Below are 14,793 nucleotides of genomic sequence, written 5' to 3'. Positions count from 1 at the left end.
GTTAGCCACATTTGTGCCATTTTTCCATTCATGATTTTCTTTCTTTTTTGAATATATTTTTCCTGCACTTTCCTTATTTCTTGTAGGGATTTCATGCAATTCTGCTCTACCGTCCCTCCATCTAGCTTACTTTTCCAATCAACTTGGGCCAGTTCCTCTCTCATACCACTGTAATTGCCTTTGTTCCACTGAAATATCGATACACCTGATACCAGCTTCTCCTTTTCAAATTTGAAACTGAACTCAATGATACTATGATCACTACTTCCAAGGGTTCCATTACCTCTAGCTCCCCAATTGCCTCAGGTTCATTACACTGCACTCAATACAAAACAGCCGATCCACTGGTGGGCTTATGTACAAACTGCTCCAAAAAGCCATCCCGTAGGTATTCTACAAACTCCCTCCCCTGAGACCCAGTACCTTCCTGACTTTCCCAATCCACTTTCATATTAAAATCCCCCATATTTAACTTGACATTTTCCTTCTGACATGCTTTTTCTATTTCCAGCTGTTTGGAGGCCTGTATACAAATACTATTAGTGTCTTTTTGCCCTTGCCATTTATTAACTCCACCCATAAGGATTCTACCTTTTCTGATCCTATGTCCCTTCTTTCTAGTGATTTGATATTGTTGCTTACCATCAGGGCCACGCCACCCCCTTTACCTACTTTCCAATCTTTCCGACACACTGTGTATCCTTGGACATTTGGCTCCTAATCACATCCATCATTTAGCCTTGACTCGGTGATGCCCACAATGTCACACCTTTTAATATTAGGCTTTCAATATTCACTAAGTTTCAGTGAGATTCCCCTCATTCTTGTAAACTCCAGTGAGTATCGGCCCAGAGCCATCAAACACTCCTCAAACGCACAAACCCACAGAGACCTGCCTCCAACTCACTCCGTGATCTCTTGCTCCGCAGACGTCCCGACAGGCCCCGCTCACTTTTTAACACTGATTTATGATCTTTTATTGTTTTGAAACTGTTGCACTGTTAACCATCTGTTTGCCTTTAGACGCCCCACAGGATTTCTCAATCACTTCTACCAACAGTGTGAACAATTCCTGGGTGAATATGAAGGAAGGGATTCCTACATCGATCCTCTGCTCCGTCCAGAGTTTCCCAGTGTCTAATCTAACGTGGAGACATCTCGGTGTCACACTGAACACAACAAGTTCCAACAATGAACTGTGGCTGGTGTTTCCACAAGTGACACCCCAGCAGGCCGGAGACTATCAGTGTGTGGCAAAGAATAAACACGGGACAGCGGAGAGGGCAGTGACCCTCACTGTGGAATGTGAGTGTGTGGACATCGCCCAACAGTTCTCTCTAAATCTATTTATCTATTTATTGAGATACATGCTTCCAGGCCTTCGAGCCACACCACCCCACAATCCCCTAGCTTAATCCTAGCCTAATCATGGGACCATTTACACCAGCTCCACACATGTGTGATCACACAAGGAAATGTGATGCATACCCACATGTGATTACTACTGCAGAAGCGCACAGATATACAACACGTGCAAGTACACACTCTATTTATAGATGTGCCTCCAAGATGTGGACGTGTTATTAGACACAGATTTATGCTGACACGTTTCCCCTCACCTCTCTCTTTGTTCTCAGTTTCATTCACTCCCCCTGCATTAACCATTTCCCCATCGACCCTCAAATATTGCACACGCATCATTCCATCCCCTCCTCCAGCACACTCCCTTACTCCCCTCTCTCTCACTCCTCCCTCCGTCTCATTCCCTCAGTGAAGCCACAGCTATACAAGGCACACAAACACGTGATGACACACACATCAACATGTGACCATACATGATACACAACTTGTCCCAAACACGCATGTGCGGGAGAGACATACATATTAGTTTGTTTATTATCATGGCCCATCACGGGTTATCAATGCCGTGAAAACGAGCTTCTCACAGAAACTGCAGAGTTTCAATACAGACACGGTGAACATGAATTAACATAATCTCAGATTAACATACATTTAATCAACAAAATAAATAAAACAATGTGGGTGGGTTCAAGAACCTGTGACCGTGGAAATAAGTTGTTGTCAGACCACGTATAGATGTTAAAAAGGCACAGAAACATGGATTTACATTTCAATGTAAGTGTGCCCTGACGTGGTTCAAACATACATGTTTGTAGACATGAACACACAAACACAGTCCCACACTTTTACCTGGAGAGAGAGAATTGTATACACACACACACACACACCTTGGCCCTTACCGTGGGACAGGTTGATCCCACCTGCGTTGCCTGCTCTCGCTCTGTCTGATCTTCTGGGTTCAGTTCAGATGTTCATGGAATATCAAGTGCCACAAACACCAGACACGGAACCCTGGTGAGTTGCTCTGCCCTCTCTAGAGACCTTCAGCACTTCCCCATGTAACCCATCACTCCCCACTTTACCTAACACAGGGGTGAGCAAGGCTGACCAACAGGAAGAATGAACTGACACTGATATCCCACAGACCCAACCTCCCTCACACCACCCACATCTCCGGTGTCCCACATCTACTCCGAAATGGCCGAGGTTATGATGAGCCATTGTTTGAAGCTTCCAACAGAGTGAAGAAGTTGTGAGGATTAGGAAAGATCCTCCTGGTTGTCCATAGGCCCAGCATCACAGTTCATGGGTCCTTTTAATTTGCCAGTTCTTAAATTAAAATATCTTAAGTTGGTATTGTTGTGAATAGAGAATAAGGTTGCCAAAAGATTAGGTGGGACACAGATCAGATGCAGATTGGGGCAGAGAAGTGGCAGATGCAGATTAATTGCAGCACGTGTGCATTGTTTCAGTTTGGAAGATCAGGTGTAAAGGGACAGGAACAGTTAATGGCAGGACCCTTAACAAGGTCTATGATCAGAAAAATTTGGAGATGTGTGTTCATAGCTCCCAACAGTTTGATAGGGTGAGAAAGAAGGTGTAAGGCATGTTTTCCTTTATGAGTTCCAGAGTTATGAAGTTACGTTAGAGCTGAAGTAAGTTTTGGTTAGACCCCATGTGAAGTATTGCATTCAGTTCTGTTCACCGCATTATAGGAACGGTGTAGAGGCTTTGGAGAGGGTGAAGAAGAGGATGCTGTCTGGATGACAGAGCAGGTGAGATAAGGAAAGGTTGGACATACAAATTGTTTTCTCCAGAGACTGGGTAGAGATATCAGGGCAAAAATAGACGGTCGGTATCTTTTACCTGGGGTTGTAATGTTCAGTATTGGAGGCCATGCATCAAAGGTGAGAAGACGTAAATGAAAAGAAGATTCACAGGACAAGTTTCCTTTCTATACAACGAGCTGAGGGAGCCTGCAATGTTCTGTCAGGAGTGGTGGTGAAGTTAGAGGTGTTTCAAAGGCACGAAGATGGGCATAGGAATGTGCAGGGAATGGAGGGAAATGGAGATGTTGTAGACAGAATAGGTTAGCTTAGTTAGGGATTTTGTTTCTAGAATAATGAGCTCACCATAACATCATGAGCCGCAGGGGCTGTTCCTGAGCTGTACTTCTCCACATTCTGTGTACATTGGAATACATTGCAAAGGTGGAATGGAATTGATTGTAGAAATCATTCAGGTGGTCGACACGTGGAATCCTGTTGTACACCATGTGTTCTCATAATTAACTCTTTATTTGTCTGTATTAGATGCCCCACAGAATCTCTCAATCACTTCTACCAACAACGTGAACAATTCCTGGGTGAATATGAAGGAAGGGATTCCTACATCGATCCTCTGCTCCGTCCAGAGTTTCCCAGTGTCTAATCTAAAATGGAGACATCTCGGTGTCACACTGAACACAACAAGTTCCAGCAATGAACTGTGGCTGGAGTTTCCTCAGGTGACCCCCCAGCAGGCTGGAGTCTATCAGTGTGTGGCGGAGAATGAACACGGTACAGCGGAGAGGGCCATCACCCTCACTGTGGAGTGTAAGTGGATGCATTGCTACTTCTCTAAGTACAAATGCAAAGTCAGTGGACTATTTATCATTCGATACACAATACACACTCAGTGGCCACTTTATTAAGTACCTGTACACCTCCTCGTTAATGCAAATATCAAATCAGTGAATCATGTGTCAGCAATTCAATGCATAAAAACATGTAGACCTGGTTAAGAGATTCTGTTGTTGTTCAGAACAAATATTGGAATGGCGAACGAATATGACTAAAGGAGAATAAGTACTCCTGTTTGAGTACTGTTTGGGGGCGAGGGGACAGCCTACCTGGGGGAAGCAGCAATGGCTGTGTCTCTGGCACAGAACCTGGCCCTGTGTCTCAGAAAGGTAGGAAATGGAAGAGGAAGGGAATAGTGATAGGGGACTCTATAGTTAGGGTGTCAGACAGGCGATTCTATGGATGCAGGAAAGAAACTCAGATGGTAGTTTACCTCCCAGATGCCAGGGTCCAGGATGTTTCAGATCACGTCCAAGGTATCCTGCAGTGGGAGGGAGAACAGTCAGAGGTTGTTGTACATATTGGTACCAATGACATAGGTAGAAAAGGGGAAGAGATCCTGAAAAAAGGCTACAGGGAGTTAGGAAGGAAGTTGAGAAACAGGACTGCAAAGGTAGTAGTCTCGGGATTATTGCCTGTGCCACACAACAGTGAGAATAGGAATAGGATGAGGTGGAGGATAAATATGTGGCTGAGGGATTGGAGCAGAGGGCAGCGATTCTGATTTCTGAATCATTGGGGCCATTTTTGGGGCAGGTGTGACCTGTACAAAAAAAGACGGGTTGCACTTGAACCCCAGGGGTCCAATACCCTGGTGGGGAGGTTTGCTAAGGCTACTGGTGAGAGTTTAAACTGGAATTGTTGGGGGTTGGGTAGCAAACTGAAGAGACTGGGGAAGAGGAGGATAGCTCACAAATAGAGAAAGCTTGTAGACAGTGCGAGAGGGAGGATAGGCAGGTGATAGAGAAGGGACGTGCTCTGACCGAAGGCTTGAGGTGTGTCTATTTTAATGCAAGGAGTGTTGTGAACAAAGTGCATGAGCTTAGACCGTCGAGACACGATGTCGTGGCCATTACAGAGACTTGGATGGCTCAGGAACAGAATTGGTTACTTCAAGTGCCTGGTTTTAGATGTTTCAGAAAGGACAGGAAGAGAAGCAAGAGAGGTGGGGAGTGGCACTGTTGATCAGAGTTAGTGTCACAGCTGCAGAAAAGGTGGACACCATGGAGGGAGTGTCTACGGAGTCTCTGTGGGTGGAGGTTAGGAACAGGAAGGGGTCAATAACTTTACTGGGTGTTTTTTATAGACCACAAAATAGTAACAGGGATATTGAGGAGCAGATAGGGAAAGAGATCCTGGAAAGGTGTAACAATAACAGAGTTGCCATGATGGGAGATTTTTATTTCCCAAATGTTGATTGGCATCTGTCTAGAGCGAAGAGTTTAGATGGAGTGGATTTTGTTAGATGTGTTCAGGAGGGTTTCTTGACACAGCATGTAGATAAGTGTACAAGAGGAGAGGCTGTACTTGATTTGTTATTGGGAAATGAACCTGGTCAGGTGTCAGATCTCTCAGTGGGAGAGCATTTTGGAGATAGTGATCACAATTCTATCTCCTTTACAATAACATTGGAGAGAGATAGGAATAGACAAGTCAGCAAAGCGTTTAATTGGAGTAAGGGGAATTATGAGGCTATCAGGCAGAAAATTGGTGGCTTAAATTGGAAACAGATGTTCTCAAGGAAAGGTACAGAAGAAATGTGGCAAATATTCAGGGGATATTTGTGTAGAGTTCTGTATAGGTACATTTCAATGAGACAGGGAAGTAATGGTAGGGTACAGGAACTGTGGTATAAAAAGGCTGTAATAAATCTGGTCAAGAAGAAAAGTAAAGCTTACAAAAGGTTCACAGAGCTTGGTAATGTTAGAGATCTAGAAGATTATAAGGCTACTAGGAAGGAGCTTAAGAAGGAAATTAGGAGAGCCAGAAGGGGCCTTGAGAAGGCCTTGGTGGGTGGGATTAAGGAAAACCCCAAGGCATTCTACAAGTATGTGAAGAGCAAGAGGATAAGATGTGAAAGAATAGGACCTGTCAAGTGTGAAAGTGTGTATGGAACCAGAGGAAATACCAGAGATACTTAATGAATACTTTACTTCAGTATTCACTATGGAAAAGGATCTTAGTGATTGTAGTGATGACTTTCAGCTGACTGAAAAGCTTGAGCATGTAGATATTAAGAAATGACATGGATGAGAATGTGGAGGGATGGTTTAGTAAATTTGCTGTTAACACAAAGGTTGGGAATGTTGTGGATCGTGTGGAGGGCTGTCAGAGTTTACAGCGGGATTGATTGTATGCAGAACTGGGCTGAGAAGTGGCAGATGGAGTTCAACCCAGATAAGTGTGGTGGTTCATTTTGGCAGGTCAAATGTAATGGCAGAAGATAGTATTAATGGTAAGAGTCTTGGCAGTGTGGAGGATCAGAGGGATCTTGGGGTCCGAGTCCATAGGACACTCAAAGCAGCTGTTGACTCTGTGGTTAAGAAGGCGTATGGTGTATTGGCCTTCGTCAATTGTGGAATTGAATTTAAGAGCCAAGAGGTAATGTTGCAGCTATATAGGACCCTGGTCAGACCCCACTTAGAGTACTGTGCTCAATTCTGGTCGCCTCACTACAGGAAGAACGTGGAAGCCATAGAAAGGGTGCAGAGGAGATTTACAAGGAGGTTGCCTGGATTGGGGAGCATGCCTTACGAGAATAGTTTGAGTGAACTCAGCCTTTTCTCCTTGGAGTGAAGGAGGATGAGAGGTGCCCTAATCGAGGTGTACAAGATGATACCAGGCATTGATTGTGAGGATAGTTGGAGACTTTTTCCCAGGGCTGAAATGGTTGCCACAAGATGACACAGGTTTAAGTTGCTGGGGAGTTGGTACAGAGGAGATGTCAGGGGTAAGTTTTTTAGTCAGAGAGTGGTAAGTGTGTGGAATGGGCTGCCGGCAACGGTGGTGGAGGAGGATATGATAGGGTCTTTTAAGAGGCTTTTAGATAGGTACATGGAGCTTAGAAAAATAGAGGGCTATAGGTAAGCCAAGTAATTTCTAAGGTAGGGACGTGTTCGGCTCAACCTTGTGGGCTGAAGGATCTGTGTTGTGCTGAAGCTTTTCTATGTTTTTATGTTTTAAAGTGACTTTAACCATGGAATTATTGTTGGTGCTGGGCAAGGTGGTTTGAGTACGAAATTCAAAGTAAGATTTATTATCAGAGTGGATACATGTCACCACATACAACCCTGAGATTCCTTCTCTGCAGGCAGACTTAAGAAATCTGTAGAGCAGTAACTGTAAATTGTAAAGATCAGGAACTGTTAACTGTAAACAAACCGTGCAAATGCAGATATAAATCAATCTTCATAAATAACGAGCATGAAATAGCGATATACAGAGTACTTAAATGGGTATAACTATCCACTTCTGTTCAAGAGCCTGATGTTTGCAGAAAGTGCTGATTGTGTGGAGTTTACACGCACAATAGTCTTTAGAGTTTACAGAGGATGGTGTGAAAAACAAACACAATAAAACCCAGTGAGTGGCAGTTTTGTGGGCAAAAGCAGTTTGTTAATGGGAAAGGTCAGAGGAGAAAAGCCAGACTGGTTCTATGTGACAGGAAGGCGACAGTAACTCAATCAATCACACGTTACAGCAGTGATATGCAGAAGAGCATCTCTGAATGTGGAGGAGGGGGATCCAACGCATCAAAATGGAGACAGCCTCAGTTTACAGAGAATGGAAAGAGGTGTCCCACAGAGGAGAGCTGATGCTGCAGAATAACACTGGACCATTACAATATATCAGTGCTACCAACATCTCCTGCCTGTTTCTTCCCAGATAAGCCTGAGATTTCTCGGGACTCAGGATGCACTCGGACCCCCGAGGTCATCACATGTGTGTGTGCGGCCAGATCAAACCCACCCGGAGAGCTCACCTGGCACCTCCCCCTCGCCAACCTCAGCGGGAACCAGACGCACGGTCGTTTCCAGACGTGGCAGGTGGCAGACGGGCAGCTGGTGACTGGCTCGCTGACCTTGGGTGTGGGCGAGGGAGAGGGGGATGTGACCGCCCTCTGTACTGTCCGAAACCAACATGGAGAGGTCATGTTTGCGGTGTCCCTGTGGATGAAAGGTGAGGATATCTCTGAGGAATATTCTCCATTCAACAGAGTGCAGCCTTACCCTCAGCAATTCCCTCTGTCCTCCACTGGATCTCCATCTGAGCAAAGTCTGCCGTGCTCCCAGCTGGATGGGGAAGATCACATGGTCAGAGGGAGTTCATCCCAGTGTCCCTGTGGCAATAATGGTCTCTGTCGCATTGCTGGTTGGGGGATCTTGCTGTGTACAGACTGGCTGCCCTGATACCCTTGGGACCAGATGACAACCATACACCAAGCTGAGGAACACATTGAGATGGTGAAATGTGCCGGTGAGATGGGAATCGCATTCTCCACTCTCCTTCAGGACCCCACTGCCTTGATCCAAGGATTTAGCCATTTCCCTCAATGTGCTGAGGACAAAGCCCAAGTAAAATTGGGAAGGAACACATGGATCTCTCTCTCCGACAAAATGTTGGCAATGAAAAGCCGAATGTCCTGGACATTACTTTAGAATCAGAATCAGAATCAGGTCCAATATCACCGGCACACGTTGTCAAATACGTTGTTCTGCAGCAAGACTACATGGCAATATACAATACAATATCTATAAATTACAATAAGAAGTATATATATACAGTGCCTGTAAAATGTATTCACCCGTCTTGGAAGTTTTCATATTTTATTGTTTTACAATATTGAATCACAGTGGATTTAATTTCACTTTTTTGACATTGATCAACAAAAAAGGCTCTTTCGTGTCAAAGTGAAAATGGATCTCTACAAAGTGATCTAAATTAATTACAAATATTAAACACAAAATAATTGATTGCATAAGTACTCACCCTCTTCAAATCAGTATTTAGTAGATGCACCTTTGGCAGCAATAACAGCCTTGAGTCTGTGTGGAAAGGTTTCTTTCAGCTTTACACAACTGGACACAGCAATTCTTTGCTATTCTACTTTACAAAACATCTCAAGCTCTGTCAGATTTCTTGGGATGGTGACTGAACATCCCTTTTCTAGACCAGCCAAAATCTCTCAAGTGGCTTGAGGTCTGGACTCTGACTTGGCAACTCCCGGAAATTACATTTGTTATTTTTAAGCCATTGTGTAGCTTTGGCTTTATGCTTGGGGTCATTGTCTTGCTGGAAAACAAATTTTCTTCCAAGTGTTAGTTCACCTCCCGCTTCCCTTTCTTCCATGGTCTATTTCAGAGTTCCCCTTCTCCAGCCCTTTATCTTTTTCACCAATCAAATTCACAGCTCTCTCCCACCTCTTCTTCCTCTGCGGGTTTCACCTTCCACACACCTCAGTATTTGCTCTCCCACAATGGGCCATTCCTTCAGTTCTGCCCCAAAAATAGCCCCACAACCGATGCAGACCTCCCTCAGATATGTTGATGCCCACCTTGCTGTGAAGATGGATTGAACTAATTAGTGGTTGAGGGATAATTGTTAACTCCATCTGTGTTGGGGCAAACATCCAACATCCTGCTTTACAAACACATTCTGTGGGGTATCTGAGATGACTTGGTGGAATCGAGCCTTTCACAATCCTTTCTCACCCCATCAAAGTTCCTGTAGCCATCAGTGACCATCACAGTAATCACATCCTGTTTGCCACCCAGTACCTGAGGAATGAGTACTGACGACAGCGTGCCTGAGATTGATATCGATAATTCTCTTTGTTCTTTGTGTCTCAGCTGAGGGAGAGTCATGCAAGATTCCAATCATCTCATTGGCTGTGAGAGGAGTTCTCGTTCTTCTTGCATCAGTGGCTGTGATTTGGTTAGTTAAATCCTACTGGAAAACTGACAAGTGAGTATTGGGAAACCTCCCAAAAGTTTCTGAAACCTCCTTCGGAACATGTAATTCTCCTTTTCTCTGTAACGCCCTCTGGTCCCAACACACCTCTCCCATCTCTGTTATCTCCTCCAGCCCCTGCACTCCTCCCCGTCTAAGTCATCCCCTCCACAGCTACACCCCCTCACCTGGACCCCAGCATCTCTCATTGCACCATGTCCCAGTTAAATGTTGTCCTCAAATCTGTCCCTAGTCCAACAGACAATGCAGAACGGCCTGGCCAAAGGATTTGTATGAAATGGTCTCCTACAGCAGTAGGAAATGAGATGAAAGAACCAGTGTAAACTCCACAATAATCCAGGTAAGAACTGTCTCCTTGAAAACAGACAGCTGCTCCTGATGTTCAGTATTCCCTCAGCACTGACGGTGTGGCACTCCCTCTGTGCTGCCCCCTGAACAGTGCGGCCCCTCTGATAGAGCAGTGCACCGTCAGTCCTGCCCTGGCCAATCTAAATACATTTCCTGCACAAGGGTACGGGTGAGTGTGAATCCAGAAAGCCGGCTCTGAGCGAGGGAAGCAAACACCCCACTGAGCCCCACATCGACCACACCCAATTCGACCCCACACCTGAATCAATAACCAACGGCCTCAGGTGCAGAGGGAATACTCTATGTGGCAGTGGTCTGGCCTGCTGGGCTCAGTGTGCTCCCACCAGTGATGGTGTCCCTTCACTCAATGCCGGACTGAGCGATGAGGGGGTCCGAGTGAGGAGAGAAAGGGGGAGTGATTCAAGGAGGAGGGATTTGGGGTCTAAAGGTGTCTGTCATCATGTGGTGGGGAGAGGATAGTGATCCAAGTGGGGAGGGGATGTCAGAGGAGGGAAGAGTTGTCAGAGTGGGTATGGAGTGTCGGAATATGATGGGAGAGGGAAAGAGAGGTAGGAATGTAAGAATGGGGAGAAAGGAATAGGGGTCTGAGTGGTGGGGGAAGAAGGGGTTAAAAGTAGAGAGGGAGGTGTGAAGAGAGAGTGAAGGGTCTGTGCATAGGGAGTGGTGTGTTGTTGGAGTGGGGAAGGAGAGGGAGAAAGTAACACAGTAGGAAGTAGAGAGGGGGGATCGGGGAGTGGAGAGGGTGTGAGGGGAAGTGAGGGGAGTGTAGTGGTGCAAAGAATCCTTTGTACCCTGAGAGGTGATCGTATGTCTCCCATTTCACAGTGCGGCCCTCTCCGTGATGTCAGAACAACAATCAGAAATGTCAGAACTCAGCCTCAGCAAGTCCAAGGAACTGACTGTGAACTTCAGGAAGGGGAAGTCGGGAGAACACACTCCAGTCCTCATCCTGGGGTCAGCGGTGGAAAGGCTGAGCAGCTTCAAGTTCCTGAGCATCAACATCTCAGAGGATCTGTTCTGGATCCAACACATTGAATCAATCACGAAGGAGGCACGCCACTGGCTGTATTTCATTAGGAGTTTGAGGATGTTACTCTGTGCAGGTACCCAGTCTCCGACCTGCTCCTGTATCTGAAGGTTTATGCGGATGGTCCACTTGAGTTTCTGGACTCTGGGGATCCCCAGGATGTTGATGGTGGGGGGACAGCATCAGGATTGTCATTGAATGTGGGGCCATCACTGAGGTAAGGGGTAGCAGGTCAGACTCTCTCTGGTTGTAGGTGGTCATTTCCTGGCATCACTTTGGACAAATGCCACATGTCACCTGACAGTTTTGGGGAACACTCGGGTGCCATCCCTGTCCCGAATGGGGTTGAATATCTAGGATGCTTGGAGCTCAACTCATCTCTCTATAGACTGATGGGGTGAGTTCTAATCCACCTTCAGATTCTCCTGAATGGGCCTTTTGTACAAAGAACAGATCTCCGAATGTTCCTCTCCATGGCCCTTCACTTTATTGTCTGCTTGCACTGCACTTTCTCAGCAGCTGTAGCATTTATTCTGCATTCTGTAATTGTTTTTTCTTTAATACTACCTTGATGTTCTGATGTATGGAATGATCTGAATGGCTGGCATGTAAACGAAGCTTTTCACTGTATCCTTGTACAATAATACACCAGATACCAATTACAATCACAGTGTCATCGTGAAATTAGTAACCAGAACTTCTGTGCTCTCCTTCATATCACTGACATAAACTGTAAAAAATAACATTTATTATTCACTCAGAGGAAGTGAGCTTCACAGGCTGAAATGGCATTTAATCCCCATCCCTGGGAGGAGGTGACTTTGTGGTTGTGGTGACGAGGGTAGTGAATGCCACCTCACCCTGGGACTTTGGTCCTTTGTCTGTGTTTGGATCCCAGCTGTGGTGAAGTCTGGAGAGGAGGTGACTTTAGTGGAACAGCTTCTGTGATCAGATTGTTGCCCGGCAACTGGCCGGGTTAGACGTGTCCTGTTCAGTGTGGATAGGATCTACTCAGTCAGTTTGTTGGATAGTTGCCAGTGACGTAGCTGCCCTGGAACAGTCTGGCTAAGGAGGTGGCAGGCTCTGGGTCACAGGGCATCAGTACCACTGCCAGAATGTCATCAGGAACCATGGTCCTTCCTGTACCCAGTGTCATCTCTTGTCGATATTGTGGAGTCAACTAAACTGGCAGAAGACGGGTGTCCATCGTGCTGGGGACCACTGCAGGGGGGTGAAGTAGATCACCTGCTGGGACGGGTGTCCATCGTGCTGTGGACCACTGCAGGAGGGTGAAGTAGATCACCTGCTGGGATGGGTGTCCATCGTGCTGGGGACCACTGCAGGGGGTGAAGTAGATCACCTGCTGGGACGGGTGTCCATCGTGCTGGGGACCACTGCAGGGGGTGAAGTAGATCACCTGCTGGGACTGGTGTCCATCATGCTGGGGACCACTGCAGGGGGGTGAAGTAGATCACCTGCTGGGACAGGTGTCCATCGTGCTGGGGACCACTGCAGGGGGGTGAAGTAGATCACCTGCTGGGACAGGTGTCCATCGTGCTGGGGACCACTGCAGGGGGGTGAAGTAGATCACCTGCTGGGACGGGTGTCCATCGTGCTGGGGACCACTGCAGGGGGTGAAGTAGATCACCTGCTGGGACGGGTGTCCATCGTGCTGGGGACCACCGCAGGGGGGTGAAGTAGATCACCTGCTGGGACGGGTGTCCATCGTGCTGGGGACCACTGCAGGGGGGTGAAGTAGATCACCTGCTGGGACGGGTGTCCATCGTGCTGGGGACCACCGCAGGGGGGTGAAGTAGATCACCTGCTGGGACGGGTGTCCATCGTGATGGGGACCACTGCAGGAAGACAAGGTGGATCACTTGCTCAGACATTCTGGCTGAAGGTTGCGGTAAATGCTTTAGCTTTTGCTTTGGCTCTGATGTGAAAATCTGAGGCAGCACACTGCCCTTTGTGGCACACCATTCATCACATCCTCCTCACCAGATTGGTTAGTCCTCTCCTTTCTCCCCATCAGCCAGCCCCCCCCCCCTTATCTCCTGCACCTCTTTATCTCCTGCGATAATTGTTGATGCCTCATGGCAGGAAATCATAGCTTTGTTGGGATCATTTGTGGTAAAATTTGAGACAGGGTAGCTGTCGAACTCTACCCAGATGTAATAACACTGAGCAAAGTGATGTGGAAATGAACGGATGCTCAAAATCCACTCCCTTGGAAGTGATCAACCTGCAACTCACTCACTTTTCCTCATCTATTCACCCTCACCTACTCCCCTTGGACGGGACTGGACAGGGTGCACCAGGCAAGACAAGGTGCCCCTGGGCAACCTCAGACATTACCCATATGCCTTGTGACATTTCTGGTCACACAAGAGTGTCTGTCCATCAATAAGCAATTGCAAACTCTCAGCAAGAGGGAACATCTCTCAATGCAGTGATTAATCACACACCAATGGGCACGTTTACATGGAGTGCTGCCAAAAGAAACCAACATTCATCATCAAAGACCCCTCACCATCCAGCCCATGTGTGCTTTGACTTTGACATTAAAGAATCACACAGTTCCCAAAACCACATAAATTGGACCTGCTGTGGCTGAGAGAGAAAATGCACAGTCGTTGGACTGAAGCATGTGTTCTGCTCCACTGAGCACATTCCAACAGAAGTTGTCCCAGGTGGGAGTGTGCTCAGGCAGTGTGACATGTTGACATTAGAAACACAGACACAGGGAGCGAATTGTCAAGGAGACGTAGGAAATCCAATAGAAGCAAACAGTTGTGATGTAAAACTGATCGACCTTTAATCCCACTCTTAATAAATGTAACATTAGACAAATCCTCCGTGGAACATGCACTCAGTGATTACTTTATCAGGGACATCCAATCATCTGGCAGCAACTTCATGCTTGAAGGCATCCAGTCATGGTCAAGAGGTTCAAACCAAACATCAGAGTGGTGAAGAAATGTGATCTAAGTGACTGACTGTGGAATAATTGTTGGTGCCAGACAGGGTGGTTTGAGTATCTCAGACCCTGCTGATCTCCTGGGATTTTCATGTACAACGGTCTCTAGAGTTTACAGCGAGTGGTGTGAAAACAAACAAACAGAAAATAAAAACTGGTGAGCTGCAATTTTGTGGGGAAATGCCTTGTTAATGAGAGACTCAGAGAAGAATGGGCAGACTGATTCAGCTGACAGGAAGGCGACAGTAGCTCAAATAACCACAAGTTACAACAGTGGTGTGCAGAACAACATCTCTGAGAGGACAATAGGCCGAACCTTGAAGTGGGTGAACTACAGGAAAACCACATAACCCATAATATCAGGACAAGACCATCTCTTTTCCATTATGCAATGGATGTGACTGATTATTGACCACATCGTCACTTCCCTCCCCTAACCCCATGCCCACCGATTCCATTACTAT

The 14,793-nt window shown here is 46.5% G+C and overlaps 1 protein-coding gene across 2 annotated transcripts in view; it reads left to right on the top strand.

Moving 5' to 3' along the window:
- Positions 1-11,975, top strand: part of LOC132385399 (myelin-associated glycoprotein-like) — a 33,970-nt gene extending 21,995 nt beyond the window's left edge. Inside the window, exons 4-9 of one of the 2 annotated variants that reach the window (XM_059957443.1) lie at positions 1,024-1,305; positions 3,675-3,956; positions 7,869-8,162; positions 9,833-9,947; positions 10,186-10,293; positions 11,148-11,266. In XM_059957443.1, coding sequence (XP_059813426.1) covers positions 1,024-1,305; positions 3,675-3,956; positions 7,869-8,162; positions 9,833-9,947; positions 10,186-10,276 — 1,064 coding nt within the window. In that variant the 3' untranslated portion in view covers positions 10,277-10,293; positions 11,148-11,266. Of the gene's footprint in view, positions 1-1,023; positions 1,306-3,674; positions 3,957-7,868; positions 8,163-9,832; positions 9,948-10,185; positions 10,294-11,147 lie in introns of both variants that reach the window. The other variant, XM_059957442.1, reaches the window with a different exon arrangement.
- Positions 11,976-14,793: the final 2,818 nt, after the last annotated feature.

This window comes from Hypanus sabinus (genome assembly GCF_030144855.1).
Source record: "Hypanus sabinus isolate sHypSab1 chromosome 1 unlocalized genomic scaffold, sHypSab1.hap1 SUPER_1_unloc_3, whole genome shotgun sequence".
Taxonomy (NCBI): domain Eukaryota; kingdom Metazoa; phylum Chordata; class Chondrichthyes; order Myliobatiformes; family Dasyatidae; genus Hypanus; species Hypanus sabinus.
The sequence above is the reverse complement of the archived record's forward strand: the minus strand, read 5'-3'. Positions and strand labels throughout refer to the sequence as shown.